General features: G+C 37.8%; 1 protein-coding gene across 1 annotated transcript; it reads left to right on the top strand.

Annotated features, from left to right (window-relative positions):
* Positions 1-8: 8 nt before the first annotated feature.
* LOC139958511 (uncharacterized) lies at positions 9-27,983 on the top strand. Its single transcript, XM_071955614.1, has 3 exons — positions 9-1,028; positions 22,063-22,377; positions 26,480-27,983. The coding sequence occupies exons 1-3, from the start codon at positions 926-928 to the stop codon at positions 27,034-27,036; spliced, it is 975 nt and encodes a 324-aa protein (XP_071811715.1). The 5' UTR covers positions 9-925; the 3' UTR covers positions 27,037-27,983.
* Positions 27,984-27,999: the final 16 nt, after the last annotated feature.

Below are 27,999 nucleotides of genomic sequence, written 5' to 3'. Positions count from 1 at the left end.
CGGCGCCGCCCAGTCGCCTACTAGCATTCTCGGCTCTAATAACGACTCGCTTGACCAAACCACAAGAACTTCTACCCCACAGAGACATACGTTAGGCTAACAACAATCCTGTGTAGTTGGTATGCTCCTGTACTTCAATGCCATTGAGAAAGTTTAATGAAGCTTAGCCTCGAGAGCTTATTCAATGTTCGAGAAGATAATACCCTGGTCTGCTACACTCTTGTGTGTGTGTGTGTGTGTTTACTCTCCAAGCGAGCGAGTGAGTACATTGCACCGTTGATAGTAGTGCGCATTTACAGTAGGCTACTAGGTAGCAATAGCTGGCTACCTCTACCACTCACTCCGCACTAGCACTATTCATTCGCGAGCCGCAGCGGTTGGAAGCTGACCGAGTAACAATGTGTACATAAATACACAATCACGTATCGGGTAATACACGGGAGTGCTTTGCTATCAAAACATAGTTTGAATAGGGCAAAGAATTGTTTGTAGAGAAACACTTGAGATATAGTTTGAATATAGATAAGGGGGAAAAAGGGGAAAAAAACATATATTCAACAAAAACAAAATATATATATATATATATACTTTGTTTTCAGTCTCGCTGTTCCACAGGAACGATCGTTTTTTCGCTGACCTATTTATACGCTGTCGTCTGGTTACAGTCTTATCATTTGTATATATTTATAAATATATATATTGACTTCTGTGTGTGTGTGTTTAATCCTATTCTGCAGCCCGAGGCTGTTACAAGCAGAACTATATACAACGTTTTGGTTGTCATTCTACCGTTTGGGTCTGGAAAAAAGAAAAGGTTAGCCAGAATAATCCTCGTGGAGTCTACAGAGATGTGGATCTCGTCAAGGAGTTAGTAGTATATTACCTCCTCCGTTAACGTTGTGTCATTTTTGCCTGTCATTGACTTATGGAGAACAACATGTCCCTTTTACGGGTTTGCACTGGGTGCACGATTTTCCAGTTCTTGTTGGCGTTTGGTCTAATACTTCAATCTTTAATATACTGTCGAGGTAAGTTATTTTTTTCTACTTTTAGTTCTGACTATAACATATTGCCAATCATTTTTGTCTTCAATGAGACCAGAGAGATTATATTGTTATCTTGCGTAATCTTGCCACCAGTATTATCAGTACGGTGCATGGCACCCTCGTATATTCTACCGCATAGACCTGCTGTATATTTATGACTTGACAACTTCTAGTTCGTATAATATATATATACAAATATACATATAAATATATATAAAAGTTTCGTATATAGAAAACATGCATATATAAAATATATATAAATAAATAAATATATATATATATTATATATGCATGTTTTCTATATATACGAAACTTTTTTATCAACAATTTATAGGGGATATCACTGTCCGCCACAACCACCAAAAATGGCCAATGAGCGTGACATTACGAAGCCTAATCGCAATTTACTATTAAAAAAAAAATAGCATTCTTCTAATGTGTGGGACACAAAAAAATATTTTTATTAGACGCAGTCAAAATGGGTGTATTTACTATATGACGTCTCTCATACCTTTCACCAGTCTACAGTTGCTCTTCCAGTTATAACCGATTCATTTGTAAGATTTATAGGCCATATTTGTGAATATTGCTTGCTTAAAAATACTTCAAAATTGATATAAAAGTCCATCCATCATAAGACACAATGTAACTGGAAGAGAAGGCCAGCCTTCGGTATATAATATACTGCATAGGATATAGAGGTAATTACTTACTTAGTATATTGCCCTGAAATATATCTCAAAGTCTCGCCCCCACCCTCTTAAAAAAATTAGAACGAAAGAGGTCACCCACAGCTATGTTCCTGTTAACGCCTCTACTGCTACCCCTGAGGGCATACAACCTGCACTGGAGTACAGTATGTTTGACTAATTTTAAAAAAATCAAATATTGCTGGGAACAATTTTGATGGATTAAACCTGCAGGAAAGAGAGGGAAGAAACCCATATATTTGGAAACGTCTGATCCATTCTCAGCTTTAATACCTTTCATTGTGGCGGACGGTGGTAGGGAGGGAGGGGGGGGAGGGCGATGCTGCAGAATCTAAGAAGAGATGCATATTGACGACTGATGTTCAGTAATGTAAAGAAAAATTATTGTAAAGCATATAATGGTAATTTCAGTTACCGGTCATCCATATCATAGCGCGCAGTTGAAAATCTTCTCGGGCGTTACGTTATTGCGCAATCTAAAATATAGGTCGGGGTGCTGCAAAATGTAAATCCCATGGAAGAGTATTTTTAACCAATGATTTACGCCAGCGCCAGGCTTATTTGCGATTTGGTGCAACCGTTAGTACTCTTAAGTTGTGTAAAAATACTGCCTCCAAAATCGTATTCAACGTCGTCGTTGTTCTATACACAAATATATATATAGAGATATACATATATATAGATATATATACACATGTTTACGTATACATAACATATTCTTATATATATGTATATGTATGTATATATATGTATAAATATATATATATATCTATATAAATATATATATGTATTATATCATACCGTTTTCGTTAAGGTTATGCGTCCTTCTCCGCCTGGCGGTGTTGTGATAATAGTAGACAATATTTTCGATGGTATTGATTGTGTTTTGCGCTCATAGCCTACATCGACACGGCTAATCAATTTTCATTTTTTCGTCTGGCGCCAAACTTCGGGGTAATTGAGTATGAATTAAAAAAAAAACCTATGGATGAAGAAAGAAAAAAATATGAACATTTCCTTATAGGGCTATAGATATGAAACTATATTAAGCATCTGAATGTCTGTATTATTTTAGAGAGAGAGATAGAGAGGGAAACCCTGGTTCTTGTTAAAGAAAAGTGAAAACATAGGGAAGGTCAGAAACATTTTGCTCATATTTTCTTTGTTTTCTTGATTCAGTTGGTTTTCTGATTGAGCGGCGTAATTCGAATTGTTAAAGGACATAATTAAAGTTGCCCGGGGAAAGTGGTATTGTTGCGAAAGAAAATGAACGAATTTTAAATAGCGGAAAAATAAAGAAGAACAAGAACAAGAAGGGGAGAAAAATGAAAAAAAAAAATAATGAAGAACTGTAACACGCACTGGCGATGATGAAATATATTGGATTTTGTTTAACTTGCGTAAATTTGACTTGTTGACGCTTTTTTTGGAAACTTGGTCGCTCGCCATCTCGACGGCGACCACATCCAATATTAAAATCTTTGGCGACGCGAACAAGTCTCTGGAAAGTGCAGTGTTTATAGGTGATTTTGAAATTTTTGATAATTGATTTTATTAAATAACAGGCATTAACTTCCAAATTACCCCCCCCCCCCCTTCGTCCCACTGGCACTGTTATATTTTATCACGTGGTTTCACAATTTAGCCAAGATTCGGCCCGCGAGTGTGATTTCGATTAGGCCTGCGAAAAACGAAGACCCCCCAAAAAATCGGCCACATTCGTGTCCTCACCGGCCGGAAATGCTCAATACGAGTTTCAAAGATGGAAACTGGGCGCAAACTGGCAGTACCACTGAGGCAAATAAAAAGACATGATGAAGGGAGAGGGGGGGGGGGTGGGAGGGAGGGGTGTTAAGATGTTGACTACACAGGGGATATTGTACGAGACCCGAAGAAAAGGACACCCTCTCGGGAAACAACATGTTACCCCGGTGGTGGCAAGGCTGTTCCCCTAATAGTAGGGACAGACCCAGTTAAAACATATGTTCACATTTTGTGTTCACAAGTGTTCACATTTTGAGTAGCAGATTTAAAACTATATAGGCTCTAAACTTTTTTTCTGATAAAATCCTATGGTTCCTGTGCACACAAACCTGTTCCACGTCTTTCAGATTTTTTGTACTTGTACAGCATGCAATTTGACCATTTCGCCAAAAAATATTTTGCTTTTATATATATGCGATAACGGATAAATTGTTCCTTATTTCTCTGCCATATATACGTAATCATGTAAAATATTATATCGTTAACGCTATATACGCGCTAATGAAGTCGATGCGTATGAATGGTCTTCTGTTCATTTTCCTTTTCATATCAAAGAACCTCTTCATGCATTGACCGTCAGAATTAATACCTTTGATCCCAAATGGCAGATAACAAGATAATTAAAACAGAATTAGGCTCTGACGAAGGACCTCCGTTCATCCGATATGTCAACATGTTTGTTTGGTTCTTTTGAGTCTTTTACAAGTGATTGTTTTCAAACCACCGATGTATTGTCCGTCCAATCAGTGTTGACTTCAATAGGAGATGATAAATTACTTTGAGGGGAAGGAGGAGGGGGTGAGCAATAATAGTTGTTAGGTTGATGAACTGCAGAATAATTGTAGCCTAATTTGTAGGCACGTTGTATAGAGTGTATACATATATTACTCATTTATCCCGCTTATACTCGTGAAATCAACTACCTGCAGGTGAACTAACGGACAGACGCTAAGTTATATGGCTCAATTTAAATTAGTCACATATCTCTTTGGCTAATTTATTACTCATGTATACTTCGTCTTCTTTCCCATGACCCTTATTACCCACACCCTCCCTTCCATCACCCCCACCCATGTTGTAGTTTGACATGACCGGCATAAATAATGTTCTTGTCTTTGAAATTGTTCAGCTTTCATTGAATATCTTAACCATCTCTCGTGAGTGGAACAACATACGTAAAGTGGCGTTGGCTTGTCTTCCCCTCCCCCTCTTCTCGTTCGCTTCTCCCCTCCCCTGCTCCTGCACCACCACTCACGACCCACCTCATCTCCTATATCCCCCTCTCCCTCTCGCTCGGTCCCCTTTCCCATTAACTTCCCTTTATGTCCCCTCTTCCTCCCTCTCCCTCTTCGTCACCTTCCCCTACCCTTCCCCGCCTCCTCACCCACCCTTCCCCACCCATTCCCTCTCTCCTTCACCTCCCATTCCCTCTCTCCTTCCCATCTCCTCCCATCTCCTCCCCTCTCCCATTCCCTCTTCCTTTCCCTCTCCTTTCCTCCCCCCTTCTACGCCCCATCCAGTTACATGTGTCTCGTACGTGGCTTGGTCTGAGTGGTGCAAATTTAGCTATGTATGTATAATACCTATATTCGCAAAATACAACTTGTGTTTGCTTCTTAAACAGTCTCTATATGAATATATCTGTAGTATATGAAAGCCATATTTATGTGAACTGTTTCGGTTCTCAACCAAAGGTCTACTATAAGATATCCGATGTGGACTTAATATATATGTGAACTGTTTATGTTCTTAATCAAATGTATCTACTCAACATTCAATGCGGACTTAATATCTATATGTGAAATGTTTCTGTCCTCAATCAAAGGTTTCTACTCAACCATCCAATGATGAAAGAATTTGTCGGATGTTTATCTGCATTCGAGATTTTCGATTAAATCAATTTTGAAGGAGCCAAAAAAAAAATTTACGTTTCATAAATTAGAGCATATTTGTTGGTTTAATTTAATAGACTTTTCGCTTCTGCAATCCTTGAAAAAGAAAGTACGTGATTGGACCAAGGAGCCGTAAGCAACTCCCTGATTGGACAATCTATGTAGACGCATTGGCACAGATTCTCCATGCATGCTGTATATCAGTAATTATAAAAAACAGTCATTTAACACAAGCACATATTATACAAGTAAAAATTGAATGTTATTATTCCTATATAGCGGTGTACATTTGATAACAAAACTATGCCGCAGCCTAAATTAATTAGTCCTCAAAATTCTTGTCAATTTCGCTGTCAAACTTCCAGAGACTGGTATATAGACGCATGTGCATTAGATCGTCTTGTAGTTTGTATATAGAAAGCAGTTAATGAGTGAGTCAGTGAGTGAGTGAAATACTGAAATTTGGCGTTCACGCTATGAGCAAGGCATTCCGTTGAAATGAGAACAATTATGACAATTTTAAGTTCAACATTCAATTCAAACACGAGGCTGGAGACTTTAAACAAGTCCAAATATGCCACATTTGCTTGAATATTTAATTGATTGGTGTATTATGACAATGTTTTATTTCCTCTTAAAGAGATTTCTTTGGACAATTCGGAATGTAAAATGTTGAACTACCGAATATTGGCATCGCTGTTTAAATTCACCTTGGAAAGTTGCAAATATATGGAAAGAGGAAATACACTAATAATGTTGTCCTCTCATTGTCACTATGACGTCACACCTTCAAAGCTGAAATATCCACCAGAATTTGGCACGAATTTTCTAGATATTTATCGCAAATATCTCTATATGCATATAAGCTAAACTTGATAGTTGCGTTTACTTCTCCTTTGAGGTTTTCGAAAACTGCTCCAACGTCAACTTCAAAAGGCTGCTCGCTTTCAGTGTGGCTGTGGTATTTATTTCATCCATCAGTTTTGTGTACATGATAATAAGACTTACAACTTCTTCCAAGTGGGTCTAAAGAGATATTGATTTAACCTCTATTATTACGGTGCAGTATGGTATGGAGGTGAGCACAATATAACATGGTTAAGGCAGCTTAGCAAGAAAGAAAAGGTTGGTATGGTCATGAAAACAAGTTATTGTAGACTAATGCTCAACACAAAGGCATACTGACTTGCTCTGAACGGACTTGGTCAAAACGGACTTGCTCAAAACGGACTTGCTCAAAACAGACTTGCTCAAAACAGTGGCGGAGCTAGGGGTATTGGTCAGGAGGGGCGAGAATGGTCTGTAGGGGCGCTTTCGACACTATCAAAGCGGAGCGCCACCACAGGTTGGCGCGTATAGCGTACAAACAATTTTTGAGTTAAGATACTCCCTAGATCGCCGGAAATGACCCTTTCCGGGCCTGGCTAATTTGCAGATAATCGAAGAATAAATAGGTGTCATCGCCAAATTACACCAACAAAATGTGACAAATGTCAATAGGTAGATGAGAGCGCAATAAAAAAGTCAATAATCGCGAATAAGTAAAAAGTAGTAAAGAGCTAAAAAGGGCGCCAGCAGTCCATTTGAGTCCGTCGGGGGGGGGGGTGGGGGCATCCGTCTCCTGATTGTATGGACGCTCCGCCACTGGCTCAAAACGGACTTGCTCAAAACGGACTTGCTCAGTCTCAGAACGGACCAGCTCAAAACGGATTTGCTCAAAACGGAAATGATACGTTGAAAGTTTTCAAGGAAGTCGTTGAGATGATTGTTTAAATGGGAATAATAGATCTCATTTTAAGCTCAGTTTGCAAAGCTATATCAAATAGTCAATTGTATCTCCCCCATGTATATGACCTTTGTCATTCTATATTTCCTGTTATGTCTAAAATTACTCCTTATTTGTGAACTTGGGACATCTCAGTATTGTGTGAATATTGCCCTAAATATTCATACACAGGGGATAATAAGTAAAGCAGTATTAGTTATACTGTATATAGAAAACAAAATGTATCTCCCATTGTAGCATCGTTGCTATAGTTTTGAGTCATGATCTCTAGTCATTATATACCTTCTACAACTTGTTATACCGTTCAGAATTTCAAGAAGGTACAAACAGTGTACTCCGTGCTAGAGTACAACAACAGCACGGTACGCGATTGTACGTGTACAAGTAGAAATTCCCCTTTGGTATGGGTTCCTGTGTAAGGTTGCAAGCATGAATATAGTAGACTAAGAAACGTATAAATCTGATTCTATTCCACCCAATATCACATCAGCATGGCTATTATATATGGCGGAATAGGGAATTAGGCTACCTAGTTTACAGAAAATGTATAACCGCCGTAAGATCAATATGTGTGCGTGTGTGGAGGGGGGCGGGGGAATGGTTGGGTGATGTTGGTGCAGTAAATTGGCGCATTTTATTCTTGTCAAAGCCACTGTTTGCCCTTGTTGGGGTGAGGTGTGGGTAGGAGGAGGAGAATTTCGCAATCCGCCAAGATTCATGGCGAACTGTTCCTCGCGGCTGAGACAAGTGATAAACAGAAGTATCATAACCATATAGTACTAAACGTCCACACTAAATAATTTATACACTCGACGTTCAATTGGATTCCAGGGGGAAGCAAACGTTGGCGTATATGATCTTTTTCTCCACCATAAGAGGACACTAAATCGGAACAAAATGTTATAAGGTCAATGTTTTGTATTTGCCTTCGGGCATAGAATATGTTTGCCATTTAAAATTTAATTAAGAACGTTGCGTTGAGTGGTTTGTGGTAACCACCTGCATATGCATAACATATTTTTTTTTCTTCTATAGAAAATTCACACGCTTTTTAGTGACTTTGGCTAATAGCTCAAAATGTCGCAATGCTAACAACTGTTTCTTAACGATCATGCAAGGTTTTAATTGGAAACGAAATTCGAGTTTCCTCTTTCACGGGGCCTTTTATTGTGTGTGTGTGTGTGGTTGTTTATGTCTGTGGCTAGCTGGTTAATTAAGTTTTTGTGCCGTAATTGTAATTATATATATATATATATATATATATATATATATATCAATATATATTGTTAAAAGCATTCCTCGATTTAACCAAGCTATAAGAACAGGCGCATTTATAAATTGTCTATAGATTGTTATCGTATTAAGTAAAGTAAACCCCTGAGAGAAACAGGCGCACCAGAAGTACACAATTTAAACTGCTTGGTTATATATCATTTTCATTTATCGCGTTCATGGAAATTCTATTTTTGCAAAAAGAGCGTTCCAAATGGGGCAAACGTCGCTCTCACGGGGCCTGACTTTCTGGCGTACTCTGGAGAGGTTGCGGGCGTATGAGTGATATCATTCGAGATCCGCCGGGTATAGTCCTGGGGGTGTACCCTCGTGAAACCTTGCACCTGTTCACCATCGCCGCTCGATCAATCCTCTCTTTGGATTTTTTTTTTACGCCGAAAGGGCATCTTGGAAAGATTGATGAGAGTTTCGCGTCAATTTAGATCAAATACGCTGGTTATATGAACTTTATGACAGTAAATTAACCCATAATCTGACAGTGTTTTGGAATTCTTGGTTAACTCTCGTTTTTTTTTTTTACCCGAAATGTACGTCTTGTTGTGTGGGTTTATACGAAGCACACACGCACGCGACAGTTTGTTAAATGAGCGAAAACTCTAGCAAGGGAAATTAATTGTTGGTTTGTGACCTTTGGTTGAGGTCAACTGGAATAAATTTAGTGTCCAGTTTGTGTTATGGATGTACGCGCGGGGTAAAAACGGCCATGCTCTGGCGGTTGGGATCACCGCCGTGACAACTATGAGCGCAATCGACTGTAAATTTTCCATATTTGTGGCCTTTAAATCAACCAGAATTGTCTGCTCCGTTGCTTTCAGTATCGCCAGTGAAAGCACGCAGGGACTTATATCTACAGATATATATAGCTCGGTTTGAACTAACCGTTCAAACACTTATCAAGATGAACTAACATTCCATAAAGTGATTATATTCTCCAACTGCTACCAACCAAAAAAGTGGTAAATCAAAAAATCTGAATACTTGAGTGGTTCCAAGCAACAACCACAAATTTCTGTTTGTCGGTTAGATCTTGAAATATGAATCATAATATTTGTGCAAGTATTTTTCGGAGTTTATCCAGTATATTATAGTCCAACGTCTCTGTTCTTTAACATATTCTTTCAGAGACATACGATGTTGACACTTTACGTCACTAGCGGTTAAGTTACTTAATCATTAAGCTTATTATTTGCAGTCACGTGACCAGTGAGTAATTTTCTAATGTCTGCTCGGTCACTATAGCCTAGAGTGAGTTGCGCCCGTCGGCATACTATACACTTGATGACTTCATGAGCTTAGGAATGTATACCATTTCGTAGGAAGACTTGGTGGTACTTTAAAAACAAGACGTATGCCCACTTATATTAGAAAGCTCTTATTTATTAGTAGGCCTAATTAATTTGAATTAATACTGTTGTTAAACTTGTCTTTAGTTCTTTTCCTGTTCCCTAGCATTGGGACATCTACACGTCTTTTAACCTGAATTTTTAACGCTGTTAAACCGGTAACACGGTAGTGAGTCAGAAACGGTACCTAACATCGTTATCTAGATGATGTTACAAACAAACCATGACCATCATTAACAAGTTTAACTACCTCAAGCCGTGCATCTGTATATCCTGTACTTTAATTTGTATACATAATAGTACACAGAATAGTATACCATACTGTATGTACTACTCAAAACGACTCGCTTATGACGTCATTTCGTTAAGTCGCGCAACCGTCGTGCCATTCATTATCTATCTACTTTGGGAAGCAAGTCCAGACCCTAAAGCTAACAGTTTGTGTAACTATACAACACTTGAACGGGATTACTTCCGTTAGTATTTTAAACAATTAGAGTCCCTGAATGAGAATTTCGCCTTCCTTGAAGTATAAGCCGTATTTATCGTCGTTGTTTAGGTACCAGCTTAGACTTGATAAATGCAGCCCATTAATGGCGCCGAGTATTTTGCTTCTGAACAATTTAAGAGTTGATAAGTGATATGGTTCGCCATTAAGACCAAACCGTTCAAGTGGCCTACTGTATAGACGTCCTCCTGTCTTGGAGAAGGATGGTTAATCTTAAAACTTCAAGTATATGGTGTATGTAAATAAATTCGTTAAGAAAGCTTCATTTCATTTGTCAAGCACATTGTATGTATGTATGATTGTTATATATATATATGTTTATTTTCAACGAGTTTTCAACAAGTTTTATTTCGTGGGTTAGAGAAAGGACAATCGTGGGATTGGCAATGAATCGTTCACAAGATCTGTTGCTGAAAGAAGAATTGAAACTTATCATTTATATGCAAAGGCACATTCAGCATTTTCTGCCACTTTATTTTTGGTTCGCTAATGGTATACAGTTTGTGCATACCATGAAATTACTGCTGACGTGATACGTTTTTGAAATTCGTTCATGTGATGAGCGGATTCGAAACGTGTCTAATTGGGGGGGGGTGTTGGAGGGGTGGGGATGTTTATGCTATAGCATAGCTCTATAATTAAGTCTACATACGCAAGGTTGTGAATAACTATACTTCGTTTATTTATTATTTTGTGTGTGTGTGTATGTGTGCTACTGACTACTTTACTATTTTGCGTGGGGTTGTAGGGGAGGGGGAGGCGTGTAGCCTATAACCCCCAGTATCCGCGATTGATTTGGGCATGATAACGCTGCCTTTGATCTCAAAGGGGTCGGGCAGGGGTGTGTTGGACACTGCCTTGATGAAGGTATTTTATCACGTGACTAGAGAGCGTATTTACCTACCTGTCAACTAAAGGCAAGCTCAAAGATAAATTTTGATATTGTACCCTGTTTTATCTTGATCCCCTGTAAGCATTGTTGCTATTCGACCGACTTGTGTCCTTGAATGTAACGTCTTATCGAGGGGACTTGGTAACTGTCGGAACTGTTGCTATTAGCAAGTCATTGAATCATACCATTGGCTGTCTTTCCTGGTCTTATTTTCGCATGTGGAAAGCTTAGGCTGTACGGGGGGACAATTCGAGCTTTCTCCATGGTGCATGTGTTCGTACATGTAAACCTAATACAAATATCAAGGTTAGGCTGTTAAGCTATGGTGTACTGTTTCACGGTTTAAATACGATCTAGTAAGCAGCCTACATGTAAATCTTGCCCGGTTGTTACCGTCGTCACATGATTCAATGGAACGCCGTCTGGTTCCCAATGTGACGGGAAAATGTCAAAACATCAGGGTAAAAAAAATAACAACAGGCCTATGTTGCAAGTTAACCGTATAACGTGACGTAAGCATGTCATTATTAAAACCAGCAAAGTCAATGTATATCAGAAACAAAATCAACATGGTACAACAGAATATCAACTTATCAAGAATAAAATCAGCATTTTGTTTCCCCTTATACAGGGAAGTACGGTTTGAATTTTGTTTTCAACCTGTTGGCGTTCAAAGGCCCAGCCATTCGTTCCCGCAAATTTTAGAATTTCTGTTAAGAAGATTTCCACGAAGATTGAAATCAGTATATAACACTATTGAATTTGACATCCACATTTCACGCCGTCACTGGCGATATTGGTATATTACACTTAAATATCGATGTCGGAAAATATCAATATGTCGGAAACTAGTCTAGTAGTCAACGTAATATAATTTTAAATAAAGTCGTTTTTGTGTTTGTGTTTTGTGAACTAATATTCCTTCGAACCAGCTTACTTGGGTAATTTACTGTCTTCATATTCAACATAGTATAACCAGACAGTCGAATGAGGTGGAGAGGAACGGTGGCGGGGGGGGGGGGTGGGGGAGGGTTCTCATTTGTATAACATTTAGCCAATAAGTTTCAGTTCTGTTTAATGAAAGATTTCTATTTCTGAGAAAGTTCAATTCCAACTCAAATTTATTGCTCATATAATCTGTGGAAAATGGAAAGAACACAACATAACATACGCTTACAGTTCCCCCCAAAACCCCCCACAAAAATAGCATCTGAATGCCACCAGAAACTACAGAAAAGCTGTTATCATACAGCTAGTGACCATATAGAGATTTATAAAAATGTTTTTAAATAATCAGAAAATGAAAGACGAAAAAAATAAAAAGTAAAAATAAGGAGAAACTAAATGAAGAAGAAATTTATGCATAGGATTTGGGCGTTATACTCTCCAATTGAATGCAATATATTAAATACCTTAAACCAAACTGCAAGATCTTAAACAACCCCTGTTATCGTACTACTTTAAGATATATAAGCTCGGATTCCTTTCTCAATAAGGTAGGTAAAACAGGCTATGACTAGTTTGACACGTTTTTCATTTGTGCCTATATATTTGACTATCAATTCCGTATACTATAGCGACTACTCCTTTACAAAAACATCGTCTGTGCATGCGGAGTAATTTATAACACATTTCCTGTCTTTGAAAACCAATCCACTGGCTGGCGTCTTATATCTATGAATAAAGTGTCATTCCAACATTTGTTTTGTGGTCTGTTTACCAACAACAATTTGAGAAGACTTCTTTCGTTTTGCTTCTCCCTTTCTTTAAGCTCGACGCCTTTTTCTTTTCTTTCGTAAGTTTCTTAAATCCCATTAAAGGAGATTTACTGGAGACTGTAGTCTTCCTCCAATTTTCGCCCTGCTGTCTTTTATTGAAAGGTTGATGAAGTATTGTTTAGAAATTCGAGTGGTATTTTGCTCGTCTCCTTATGAACAGACCAATAAGTCACATTGGTGACGCAGATGTGGGTATCGAGACACATATGACAAAAAGAAATAAGAAATGAAAAAAGGGGGGGGAGGGAGTTTCTCAAAGAATCGGCTTAACAGATATATAAGTTGAAAGTTGCATGTGTATACCTTCACAATTAGCGATTAGACTTTATTCGTATAGTTAACAGACATGTATACTGTTCATATAGCATTTAATTCTCCATACACAATCAAAGATCATCAGTTCCGTTATACTCTGTTGTACCACCGACGTGTGTGTTTGTATGTGTAAGTGTGTATGTGTGAACTTAATAACCCAAAAGAGATAATATCCCCTCCTTATATCTATCCATATTACAGGGCCAGTATTCTTAATACCGTAATTACTGTCGGGGTCAATACAATACCATAGCGCCCGTCGCCATTTAATAGTGCCTTTTTGCTAGGATCTAGTCAATATCCTATTGTGCTGTTTATAATGAAGGTCTTCACGGTTATTCTATCTAATAGCCCGCTCAATACTAATCTGCTTGTTAAATTTCACCAGTATAATAGAGCTAGAAAATGAAGTGACGATATGGCGGCGCCCATTTAACAAAGCCTCTTCTTCTGTGTGTTCTTAACTATTCAGCTATTTAGGGGATTGTCTGTTAGCCTTTTCATGTGCTTTGCCGTTTGTGTGTGTGTGTGTAATATATGATATACAGGCCTCCTCTGCCTCCACTCTCCATGGTAATAGATGCGTCATCTCGATCAAGCCTAACGTGGGTCAGGTTACGGTTCAGTAACCTTAGGCCTATTGTATTCCTATACGCTGCGTGGACTGAGGCGAAAATAATGCCTTTTGTTCGGTATAACAATTAATTGATGGTTCTTAGTTGTTATCTGGGGCTATTTATCACTGCTATCATATATCACGCTTTCCATGACAGAAAACAGACATCACAGAAAAAAAAGAGAGAGAAAAAACCGCTGTTAGGACGTATAACTCTGGTCTCTTCTTTGTGAATGACGCCAGTACGTAGATCATTAGTGTTTTGATTGTGTTTAAATTCACACTTTCCATGAATTGGGTTCATGAACCTGAATTGTCGAATTATGGTTTATATTTAATTCCATACTTCTATAGCCTACATAAGTACAGACGAAAAATAGTATTTGTTCACAGGAAATGTCTCGTCTCGCAGTACAATTGAAAAGGAGACGGTAAATGTTGACAATAAGTCTACAGTACAGCCTATAGTGTTTAATTACATATAGAATCGGCCTTATGATAGGAAGTTCATAGGGCAAGACGTTGGTTTCTTTTTCCCCAAAATTAAAGATATATGTTAATAAATTAGAGATCATATCGTTAATGCCAACGGAATGAAGGAAATATTTCATATATATATATATATATATATATATATATATATATATATATATATATATATATATATATATATATATATATATATATATTTATAGGTATATATATATATATATATTTATAGGTATATATATATATTTATAGGTATATATATATATATATATATTTATAGGTATATATATTTATATTTATAGGTATATATATATATATTTATAGGTATATTTATATATATTTATAGGTATATATATATATATATATATTTATAGGTATATATATATATATTCTTAGGTATATATATATATATATATAGCCTATATATAGCCTATATATAGCCTAATTGCAAAGCCTAATTGCATAGCATATACTACATGTAAATCGAATTACAGCTAGATGAAAGGAGTGACAGTAAATCAATATAATTTGATTTACTTTTAAAATAATGAAATATGTGGGGGAAAAATAGAAACATGTTTCTTAAAATACTGTTAGAGATACTGGGGGGTACCGTACATTTAATTCCTATAACAGATATAAATATATTTAATTTGAACGGGAGATACACTACGAAACAATTTTATAGTCGAAAAGCTTGATTATACAACCGTAAACAATCAGGTCTTTAGCAAAACTGCACCCCCCCCCCCCTCCACCCGTTACGGAGGTCCCATAAAGGGAAGTTACAGCGTAGATTTCGCACGTTAAGTTACCGTAAATTACATAAAACAGAAGCATAATAATATCTATGCATCTCTTCCACCCCAATCCCCTTGCTACTCATGTTTTACGAAATTCGTCATAATAAAGTAGTCCCATTTAATTATTTTTCACTTATTCTACTGACGGACGAATCATGCAACAACGTATATTACCAGGTCGTTGTACCATGTAGAAAATTTATATTGCAAAATTTAGTGGGTATATATATATATATATACCCACTAAATTTTGCAATATAAATTTTACAATATAAACTGTAGGCCTATACCTCATTTTGGAATTTAGAATTCGAGCAAGAGATAATATTGTGGATTGAAGATTTTAAATTGGCTATCAAGGTCGATATATAGGAATAGTTACGGCTACGCTGTGTTATCTCAATAAGAAAACGAGTAACTTTAAGCAATATGAAATTAAGAACAGCACTAGTACTGGGAAATAACCTAAAATTATTCCACCATATTACATCTACGGGCTTTATAAAATCCCACAATTTCTCAAAGGGGAGGCCTCCCCTTACACCCCTCGCCCAGATTTACCCCCCCCCCCATTCCACACCTCAAATCCCGCCCCTGTATATTTATATATATATATATATATATATATATATATTATAACACAAGTATAAGTGGTGTTTCACTCAGTATATGTATGGCATGGTGAAAATAGCCACCAAACGATTGTTGTGCCCTATATTACTGCTTTAAGTATCATAGAAAGTTAAACGGATTCGTGCAGCGAGGATGTGGTGATCGCTACGGGTATGGTTGAGCCAATTAGAAGGGGGCATAGATATTATCACCGGGGAGTTCCCGCTTAAAATAAATACCGTATCTGACTCAGTGTTTTTAAATGCTTGGTAGTTGTGTGTTTGTATTAAATCGCCACCTTATTATCCTCGGACGGTACATATACCTTAATGGTCCCGTCTCTGCCGTTGATGAAATGAGATAAATGCTATGCTGTTTCATCATGTATATATGCATATGATCCATTTCTAATGCTTGACTGTTCGTTGTGATTACTGAGTAATAAATCAACTACATTTGATTATCGCTATATTTCGTCTGAGATTTGACAGGTTTACACTGGAGTTGATATATACGCCGGAATCGTTACAATGAAAGTGTCCCACAAAAGTAAATTAATCCAGCTTTTACTTTCCTGACTGTCACTCCCTCGAGAGTTCCTACATGGCTTGCCTAATTCTATCCTCGCTGATTACAGTTTTGATGGATGAGATTATGGCTAATTCAAAAATGCAGCTGAAAAGACGAGGAGCACCAACATGTTTTATTTAGTTTATAAAATAGAGGTCGTTGTGATCATAAAGTTTCCCTAAATACCTAAGGAAAATCCTTGCCCAGTTTGGTTTCAAAAGTGGAATCATATATACTGCCAGTTTGTCGTGATCATTGCCAACTTGGTGAACATTAAAGAAGTCTTGAAACTGGAAACAATGCCAGAATAAGGTCATGTTAGGGTCTCCAATACATTTAAATACAGCATTTCAAACCCCCTCCCCGCCCTCGTTCTCATGAAATTAAACATTGAAATAAATAAAAACAAAAGCTTAGTCATAGTTAGACTTGTCCAAGTCTTAAGTCTCGTGTATTTTGTTAAACTTTGACAAACATTCATGGATCTTGACGAGTAAACTTAATAACCATTAATGACATGTGCATGTAGTTTGAAGAGTATTATGTGCTCCTAAGTTATGCATGAGTGACAGCTCTGCATTGACACGTGTATATCTATAGATAGCTATACATTACTAAATATGATAAATTCAACAACGTCGTTATACTGTGAAGTCATTTCCCCTATAGTTTATAGTTCATGCGCTCTAAAAATGTACTTTCTCATGTCACGTGTCCATGTCAAATAGTTGTACGTATTGTATGTATGTATGTTTGTATGCGTGTATGTATGTAATATGTAAGTATATACATATATATATATATATATATATATATATATATATATATATATATATATACTATATATATTCTAGCTATATATATATAAACATATACATATACATACATGTATATATATGTTTATATGATGTTTACCCTATCGTGTTAAAGCACAATCTAACTGTCACTTGTTACCGACGGTTGCCCCTGTCAAAAATGGGCAAAAATATGTCTGCCTGTACTTTCGGGGATAAAAGTCAGTATATACTCCCAACTGTTTAACATAGCTCTGTTTTGTTTAGTGTTTTTTTTTGGTTCCCAAACTTCCTGATTTTTCCACCCATTGTGCAGCCTTGTCAAACTCGTGCTGTCTCTAGTATCTCAACTCTTAAGAAATTATTGTATCAACTCCTCCGATGCATCTCTCTTTCTCCCTCTCTCCATGCCTGCTCTCAAATCAAAACATTCTTTCTTACTTCACTTTACTTTACTTGACTTTTGTGATCAAGGATTTTTGGAAGAACTTTCTTTCTTTCTCTTTTTTTTTCTCTCTTGTTGGTGACTTTTGTCTTGGAGACAACAGTGGAGTTACTGTATCGATTCGAACACAGCATGGTAGCGATGCGATTGCATGGGGTGGTATTGAGATGCATACAAGCATGTGATGTGGATGCGGTTTTAAAATAACTGTCAGTCTCCTAACTAATTCATCGAACGTTCGGTTACTGTATATATATATTGACATGACGCTTGACAAAGAACACGCATAGGTTGTAACCGTGGTGGGCAAGTTTTTCAGCTCTCCCTGTCTCTGACTTCATTCATGAAATTTTCAATAAACGTATACCTTTTAACACTCTTTGTCAGGTCATATATGGTGACTAATATGATATATATTAATCGAACATAATATGTATACGTAAATAACGTAATACATATATGTATATAGATAGACATTAGCTCTTGCGGGGAGGCTTAAAACTTCAATTCTAAGAATAACGTGATCCATCCACCCACCTCTTATTATTTCTTATAACTTTTTCGCAACAGGAACTCCATTAATCTTGCTGCATTTATCCGGGTTTTCGGCTTCGACCACTCCCGTCAACAATGTCTTAAGGTTCTTCATAAACAACACTGTTCTTGGTTGTGTGTAACCGATTTCTACTGTTCCAGGATTGTGGGGCTATAATATATTTCAATGAAAGTAGAATTTTCTGCCATATCAATGACGTTGCTTGTTATACTGGCAACAATGAAAACATCGCTAGTGACTTTTTCGCAGCTAGAACAGAAAGATATAATTATAGATATGTGAGTAAGTACCGCCAATATGCGTGTTGTACATAACCCAAATGAAAAATACCCCCCCCCCCCCAAATGTTGCAAAGTTCAATTGGAGTGTAGGTAACCTAATGTGCTAACTTAAAATAGGCGAACTATCCATATAAATGTTTGACATGAATTCTCCTCCCCTTCTTCCCCCCCCTCTTCCCCTCCCCTCCCCACCTCCGCTAATGTATGCATGGACGTAATGCTTTTCATGCTTAATTTTAGCCTATACATGGCGTAAAGGTACTCTGTGAGTCGTTCTGAAATGGAAAAGATTTTTTTTATCACATGCCGTCGATACAACAGAAATACCGACTGCCCTGTCGTTATGATCTATATATAGTGCGGTGGGAGCGGATAACCAATATTTCAACTTTGCCTCAGAAATTGTCAGCTTTGAAATGGAGATTACTTTGTTGAGTATTGTTGTGTTTGTGACAGTTTACCTCTCCATTTTATTTCAACGACGGGACCCAGGGATGCATGAATACCAGTGGGTGGGGCTGTGTTGAGAGAGAGAGAGCCAAAGACAGAAAAAAGAAAAATAGGCTATTTAATCTCCCTGACCTAATAGTGACTTTGACGCAGCCAACTCCGTACAAGCGCGGGCGAACTCTCTCTACAGGGTGCCCGATTAATGAGCGAATTACTCCCATATGGCTGGCTATCTTGGAGATATCGCTTGCTATGTCTCATCACATCGATTCATTCTCGTAAAATTGTCTGAAAGATAAACGGTTTAATAACATGTTTCAGGGTTTCGTAACCTCCTCCAGTAATTGGTTTTCGCACAACGGCCCATCGTTCCTTTGCGACAATGGTGTGCACAGACTGACACTGTTACAGATGTATAGCTCTATGTAAGGTCATTTCAATTCAATTCATGTCTATGAAATATTAAAATATATATTATGATATATAACATATATATTATGATATATTATGATATATATATATTACATACCATAATATATATTTTAATATTTCATAGACATGATTAGTTATATATATATATATCATAATATATATTTTAATATTTCATAGACTTGAATTGAAATAGTGTTTCGACAAACACGATATGTAGAAGGACATCGGCATGGTATGGAGCATTTTATCCCCGAGGGGTGGCTCGCGGACCAAGTCGAACCCGGCCCACAACGGGAAAAATAAATCGGCCCAAAATTGTCCACAATGGGCTATATACAGCCCTACCCCTGCACAACTTGACTGAAGCCCTAACCCTGCACAACTTGACTTCATCTAGTTATAGCGAGATTTTGTTTCTTCTGGCCCTTTGCTTCAATCATTGTTTCTCTCTTGCATTCGTCGTATCTAATTAATTGACACTCCCTGCTTTAGAACATGCTTTCTAACATTTCGTGTTCAGCATATTAAATACGTGACGTCACATATGACGTCACGACGACCTTCCAACTTGTCTTGATCATATATGGGTATCACATGCACACAGCTGTCACCACAGTAGGCAGTACCACGTGATCTTAAGTCGATTTTGAGATATAGTTGTCGCATGGACGGGGAGGGCAATAAGTAATAACGTCATTTATAAGGTGTGGTCAATCACCCAGTATGATCGTAGCGTGAACTTGATCGCTCGGTTTTTGGCTGTCGTTCAGACCGACGATATTTCAGAAAAGCCTTCCGTTCATGGGGTGAGGAAAACTGTGGGAATTTTCGCTTCTTTCAAACGGCTTCTGATTTTAAAGAAACGAAGAAGCATAAACCACCACTGTAGCCGTTCACGTGATGTGTGTGCCATTATTTTACAGTTAACGTCCGTGGTACTACTCTTTGCTCGGAAAGCTGGTGATTGCTGCTAAAAAAAGAAATGTGAAATTGACTCCCTTTGTGAATTAGTAAAAACTTTTTTATAAGTTAGGTAACTGTTTAAGTTTGCTCTTCAAAAGTATGATATCGGCCATCGTTTTGCACGTAATAGATTATCTATAACAGTCAATGGACATTTATGAATTGACATGGTATAAATCACATTAACACCGGATTATCGACCCGCCGCCTGTGCTCCGGCATGGCCTAAGGTCCTGCACGTGACCACCTATACCGTTGGTCCATCCAGGGAGTTCCTGGTCCATTCCGTTTAAGAACATTTTCAATATCTGAGCTTGAATATTGTGCCAGGCTATATTTTCTTAAAACCATTTATTTCAATCTCGTCGTACCTGTCTCTACCAAACGATTTACTTCAATCTTCCTATCAAGGTTAGCCTACAAACATTGGTTTGAGTGTAAGCCAGGTATCTGTTTTACCACCGTTCGTAAATACACAAACTATGCTATAAGTTGGGGGGGGGGGGGTGGCATGGGGATATTTTAGAGGTTTACGTAACCATCTGTCGTTCTTTGGAACAAATTTTGTCAGTGACCTAAAATATAAAACAGAATCAAATTACGAAAAATTCTTGTTTTAACTAATGCCATGTCCACGCACCAAGTCCACTGGTGTTACATCATTATAGTTGTATGTTTATATATTAGTACGTTGGTTATCCTTGTCTAGGCATCGATGAATATTGCATCGTGTAAGATTGAAATCAATACCATAAGGCGGTTTTTTACGACTCCCGTAGGAGTAGGTCAGTTCAAGTGCAGCCGAGCGTGCGCCTTGTTGACGGAGTTGGTCGGTATAAAACTATCTACGTTTCCCTATCTATGACGGCGATCTCGTTGCTTGTGCAGTTGTGATAGTTATAGGCCCACCACGTCTATACTACATTGTGTGATCTCCGCAAGGCACCCTGATAGTTAGTCTCTCTCTGCGTGGGCAGCTATGCACGTTCTGGTTTATTGAAATATAATCTACATAAATATACGTTTATAAGCCATTCTGTTACCTCCCACCATGCCCCAGTAACCAGATTTAACTGATTTACAGAAAATCCAATGCATATAAATAACTACAAAAGAAATATAATATTCTAAAAATACACACATAAAAATAGTGTACCATGTGGCCTTTTTGGCGTTCCACATAGAAATGTCATAATCGCGAATAAACCTATACCGAACAGTAATATGAAAATAGTTGTAAACCGCGTTAACAGAAAAACAAAACAAAAAACGTACGATGCTTCCAAATCTGATTTTTACATGCATGCCCCAAATTTCTATCAAAAGTATAGTGATTTGGATGGTTTGACTTCCAAATCAGTACAATGCAATTTGAATGAATGTTGAAATTAGTCAATTGATTGTCTCATTGAGATAACTTCCTGGAATTTAAATATGTTTAGAAGTTTAAGACAATACTGATGATCGTCGCAAGCTACTGGTACGCGAAAACCGAACAACGAATACGTATAGGTAAATACGAAACAGACACCGCCCAAACAAACATAGAATACCCAAACAAACACGCATGCGCGCAAGGATGTACGACCTACTGAAAGTTTCTAGAATTATAACTTGATGATATTTCTCCGTCATTTATGTTTCGATGCAAGATATCTGAAGTTTAAGTTAATCCCAGATTTGATCTCTGATCACTTATGTTTTGTATTTTTTGCCCCCAACAGGTGACAAGGTCCATTGTTACTGTAATTCACCACGTTGTGTTGGTTACAGCTATATGTGTGTATCTGAATACGGATGTTTTTCACAAGTCACTACCGACTCGTCTTACTCGAGAGGCTGTGTGGAAGACCTCGTCATGATTGAACGATGTCTTCAGGCGGAGGAAGAAACATTCAAACGGCTGAATAAAAGTCTAATCAAAGCAGACCAAACACTCGATATAGGTGTTCAACTTCTTTCGTGTTGCTATGACGACATGTGTAACTATGCAAACTACGAACAAGAAGAGCAGAGAAGCACTATTAACGGAAACCGTGGTAAGTTCTCGAATATTAATATGATAGTTCTGACTTTATACTTCAATCAAAACGCAATAATTGATATGCTGTGGTCTTGTGGGAGGACGTTATGGACTGCACTATTTATGAATGTCATCTTTCATGTTATTAACACTTGACCATGTTCAGAAGCTTTAATAAACTTACTGTATTCTCCTGCCAGAAGTGGCATAGCCTGCATGTACGGCAAAATATTTTTTATTTTATCGACCAAGAGTTTCTTTTTGAATTAAGTTACAAAACCGTGGCTAGTTTAAAACTTAAAAACATTTCTAATTGCTTCTTCCCTGTACTATTCTAAAATGTGGGGCGCTCTGGAGGTTCGGTAAGTTTCGATCCGGGATTGGCTATAGCTATTAAAACCAGCCTTGCCAAAGTATAATTCATTGCCTGGCCTCCTACGGAGATTTGTGAAATTCAAAAGGCACGTCATATCTGTTCAAGACCCAAATATTGGTTTCCGACGTCTGACAGACGAGAGTCGTATACGAGCTTGCTTGGTATTCCATTGGGGGGAGTCCCCCAGGGGCCATATCGTTCAGCTGCCTGGAAGCAAACTGCTTCGTAAATAACCGTGCCGTATGCATCAGTTTACCCCAAAGAGCCGTGAAAATTCCTGACAGCTGTCGAATTGATGGCAAAAGTTTGTAGATGTGGCGGCTTGGTTAGGCTGACGGTCCTCATTGAGCTTTTAGAGACAAGACGGCGAGAAACAGCCGAACCCGATCATATATAAATTCTCATCTCTGTCTCTCTTTCTATGTATACGTAGATATATATGTCGCTATGGCAAGCCTAAAGTCTAGTGTCAGACTTAATACAAGAGAAAGCATTAACTCGTTAATATATTTCACCTGTTTCCCAGTGGAATGGCTTTATAACTTCTTACTGCGCTGAACATACTTGCACGTAATAGAGGCTCTTAACACTTCGAGCTTGTCGTTCCGCTTCAAGAGAGTAAACAGAATATACATATGTAAATATATATATATATATATGTATATATATATATATATATATATATATATGTATATGTATATATGTATATGTATATATGTATGTATAGTGATATATATATAGTCATAAAGTGTAAAATATATATAGTCATATATATAGTCATATATGCCTATGTATATATATAGTCATAGATGCCTACAAAGGCTACAACTTCTTTTAAAGGCAATTCGAAACAGAGCATAACTTAATTTCTCGTCGAGGTTGAACCGCTTCTCAACTCACGAACGCTCGCAGACTCACGTATTGTTTGTCTCCGTGGTGACTTCTTTGTTCAAGAATCCACTTGAAATACTTCAGGGGTTCAAGGAGATAACCCACCTCTTGCGATGACTGAGTGACTGTCTTTAGTGTTCGCCCCAGTTAAGAATAATTACAACAATAATAATAATCATGAATAAGCACATTTTGTATTCCTTGCCGGAGGCAAAAGGAATCTATACGATGGTGATGGCGTGTGTGCGTGTGTGTATGTGTGTATATATGTTTGTATGTTACACATGCTTGTACCATGGAGCTATGCTTGAACACACGGTTACTCAAAAAGTTTATGGTTGATTAACTTCATACTTGGAACGTGGATCCGTCTCATTCAGTAAAAGAAGCCTACTGTTTTTCTGTGAAGTTCGATGGTTATTTGGGGTCAACAGTGGTCAAAGTCTGAAAATTTTGTGAACGCGATAACTCAAAAAGTACATCTCTGTTTAACTTCATACATGGTATGCTGATGCAGCTTGTTGAGTAAAAGCGCTATGATGAAATTGCTGGAGGTCAAAGGTCAATTCCGGTCAACAATTAAAGTCCGAAAATCTTGTAGACACGATAACCAAGGAAGCACATTTTTCTTGAACTTAAGTACTTAGTATGTAGCTCCAGCTTGGTGAAGGTCAAACGTCAGACGAGATCAATAGGTCAACTACAAAATTTAAAGTACAATTAATCTGTGAATTCTCCAATGCTATGAATTTCTTTTGGTGAACACAGTGTGGACAACTTCAGTTCAGTTTTGTTAGGGGGCTCCATACAATCGCGTGAGAGAAGGAGGATTTGCCCCACATGGAGTGGAAATGGTTCAGGCGGTATATTTTCAAACTCAGCCAGGAAAGAAGAACGAGACTGAACTGCTAGGAGTAGTTATACACCCTCTTTTGAAGTTCACTCAAATAATCAAGCAATTAGCACAAACTTGGGTTTATAGCTATTTATACATTATAAATTTATTGGCTAAATTTACCTCAGAATGCATCATTTTGACGACTAAAATTCTTTCTTTTTTCTCCGGGGTAGGACCCTCAGGGACCTCCCCTCCCTTTATACAATATGTCATTCGCATCTAGCCCTTGCCTATAGGTTCAGTCGCCCTACCTATATCACCCCCCCCCCCTCCGGCACATCACTTTTTGAAAATATTCTAATTAGCAAGTTATCATAATTCTACTTCGTTTTATGTCCAACAAAAGTTGGTCAACGACTTCTGGTCATTACATAAATATACATACGTCACAATGGACAAGACAACCAGTTTGAACTTAGTTTCTGCATATTGATCAATTTCGTCACATAGTTTTATGTAGGGCGAGTTGACAGACGTTCTGTAAATAATGTAGGACAAACACATATCAAGTTCGTATTAACAAATGAGCGGGAACACAATGTCGTAAATTTGTGATCTCCAACCGATCTTACGAGGCAACTATCATGTTATTTCTGGTTGTCATGATAAGAAAGGAAAGAGAGAGAGGGGGGGGGTTGAATTTCGGCTTCATTCCTTCAAAAATTGTAACAGGTTTGTCAATCTGCTTCGAACGGCGGATTCTTGAAATATGCTTGATTTAGATCAATCGATGGACTTTTGACAGAAATGGAACATTTATCTCTCTGTGTGGTATCAAAGTTGTTGATATATTCGAAGAAAATATGGCAGTGCTATTTTAATGTTACTATAACATTTGACCTCGGTTGTCTCATTTAAAAGAAAGAAGGAAAAACGTTATATAGAAAAAAGGATCATTGACTTTTGAATCATTCGGTAATATTGTTGAAATGAGTTTTTGTGACGTAGCCTACTCGAGAACGTATTTCTCGACTGTCCCTGCCTCGGCAGCAAATTTGTTTGTTTCGTGACAAATAGTGATAAATTTAGTTTGGAGTGAGATGAAGTGGTTGGTGATGAACCAGTCTACAATCTATGCCACGAATGTGTCAATGAGGGTATGAAAAGCAATGGAATGGGTGTGTGTATGTGTGTTGGGGCGGAGGGGGGGGGTTATGATTATCAGCCAAAATGTATGACGTAACCCGCGATGGCGTATTTTTTTGACATTACTCTTCAACTGACGCATTTGGTTGATGTATAGTGATATTAATTTTATGGCGAGTGAGCCGGCAGTCAGACATCAGGCTTGTCAAATTGACTTGCAAGATATATGATGCATGGGATGGGGGGGGGGGCCTTAGTCAATACAATGATTTATATAGAAAGCAGAAAATATGGAAAGAAACCTACAATATGTCGGCAAATATAATGGGCATATCAAAATCCTCAGTGAATACATTCACCTTGCCCACGATGGTACCTACACCTCACATTGATATTACCCCCTCCCCACCTTACAGTGACGGCACTAGATTTCAAAGGGGGGGGGGGCAAATTCCAATTTCCCCGCCCCAACTGATTTTGGTAGGGGCATGAACCTGTAAGTGGCTGTCAGTGGATCAAAATTTTAAAGATGGAGTACTGCTGTTGTGGGGTGGGGGGGGGGTGTCTAGGGTCTTCTTCCAGGAAAAGTGAAAACTATGGCAATCAAATGGTGCAGTATTAGGCATAATTAGATGTTCAAATTAGGTTTAGAATTAGGTATAAACGAAAGGTTATGGAAATAAGTACTTTTGAATGATGTCATGCCCCCCTCCCCGACACCGCTGCCCCTAACCACCTAGCGGTATAAATCACAAACTTGACGAATGAATGTATTGGACCTCAACTTTGTTTCTGCAATTTTTCTCCCATCATCATATTTTATTTGAATTATTTCTTCTTATTCTCTCTCTCCTTCATTCTTTTCAGATCATTATCCAAACAATGAAATAACGTCGTTCAGTTCAAAGGCAGTCTGGTTCAGAGCTGCAGTCATCGCGGTACCAATCGCTGGCGTCTGTATTTTAATTCTATTAGCGATGTTAGCATCAAAACTGTTAAGTAACGACAACAACAAACAGACATTCTCACCATTGAACAACCACAGACCACCAACAACAAGCAACAGTTATCCGCAGAAAAGAACTCACCATTCGCGTCCATTACATGGGCAGCCATATAGGTCACAAAAGAGAGCAGCGCTATATTTCAATTCTAGAGTGCCGTCGTCGTCGATGAACGAAACAACTTATTTAGAGAGCGAGGCTGTGAGAAGCAGTTTACCAGGGGATATTGTGCAAGAGAATTTAAGATTTGCGAGAAACTTTGGCGAATCTGAAGGGTTGCTTTCATCGAGTGTTGGAGCGGCACAGGGCCCGTTTGGTTCGCCCAAGTGTTCCAACGAGCCACAGTTTTTGTCGCATCAACACATAACAGTGTCGCAGTTTTATCCTCCAGCAAGAACTGAGAAATTACAGATCGTTTAGATTATAAAATTCACAATTCTTCTACTTGAATATACATTCTGGCTTATTTCTAAATAAATTTCTGAATAAATATTTATAATAGCTGATGATGAAGACAATTATTTTTTACAATATGTGTGTGTGTGTGAGAGAGAGAGAGATGCCTATAAACATTTGGACAACTATCAAATTATAGATAAATGAATGATCATAATATTTAAAAATAAGAAAATAGGAAAATGCTTGCCCATTGTGCAGATTGATATCTGTTTTACTTCAATGGGCTTTAATTCCACTAACATGGTAGCAGTTGCCTTAAATAACTTGATGAGATGAATTGGGGGGGGGGGGTATTTGTTGGTGAGGTGGGGAAGGAATGGCACTTCTGTGCTTGTCTTGTTGATAAAGGATACATTGCAGGTGTAAGGAAGGGTACCAAGTTTCAAGTCATGTGACATGCATGTAGTTTGCTGTAATACAGAGCGTACATTTTTGTTGTATCTTTATGAGCGTGAAGCAATTTGGCTGGGTTGGTTGAAGAATGACGTTGAGCACAAAATTAATTTTGACATGTTCTAGACAATTATAAAAGCAAAATTATCAAAACAAAATTAATTTTGATATGTTCCTAGACCATTATAAAAACAATGCTGTTATATTAGTACAAGTTGTATTTGTCTATATGTCGCTTTTTTAATTTTTTGGGAAATGACCCTTTGTGGCTGTGCAGATAAAGCGATAAAGCGACTTTAGGTAGTCTGGTACACCATGGAGGGAAAAAGAGATGGGTACACACGGGTCGTGAGGTCAAGTTTCCTCGGACGCAACACACAAAAATCTATATGGGAAAACTTTATTACATGCTTATAATGTCATAGTCAATGCTGTTTGAATGTTGTTTATATGAAATGAAAAACATGTTTCGATTGAGATATAAGAATATTTAGAACAAATTTGAGTCACATTTAGACTTGAGTCATAAAT

Source organism: Apostichopus japonicus, chromosome 18 (genome assembly GCF_037975245.1).
Source record: "Apostichopus japonicus isolate 1M-3 chromosome 18, ASM3797524v1, whole genome shotgun sequence".
Taxonomy (NCBI): domain Eukaryota; kingdom Metazoa; phylum Echinodermata; class Holothuroidea; order Aspidochirotida; family Stichopodidae; genus Apostichopus; species Apostichopus japonicus.
Note: the sequence above shows the minus strand (reverse complement) of the source record. Positions and strands in the feature narration are given on the sequence as shown.

Excerpts from the sequence above, each read along its gene's own strand:
- LOC139958511 (XM_071955614.1), top strand. The coding sequence starts at position 926 with ATGGAGAACAACATGTCCCTTTTACGGGTTTGCACTGGGTGCACGATT. Across the intron at positions 1,029-22,062 it reads ATCTTTAATATACTGTCGAG|GTGACAAGGTCCATTGTTAC; the intron begins GTAAGTTATTTT and ends TGCCCCCAACAG. Across the intron at positions 22,378-26,479 it reads CACTATTAACGGAAACCGTG|ATCATTATCCAAACAATGAA; the intron begins GTAAGTTCTCGA and ends CATTCTTTTCAG.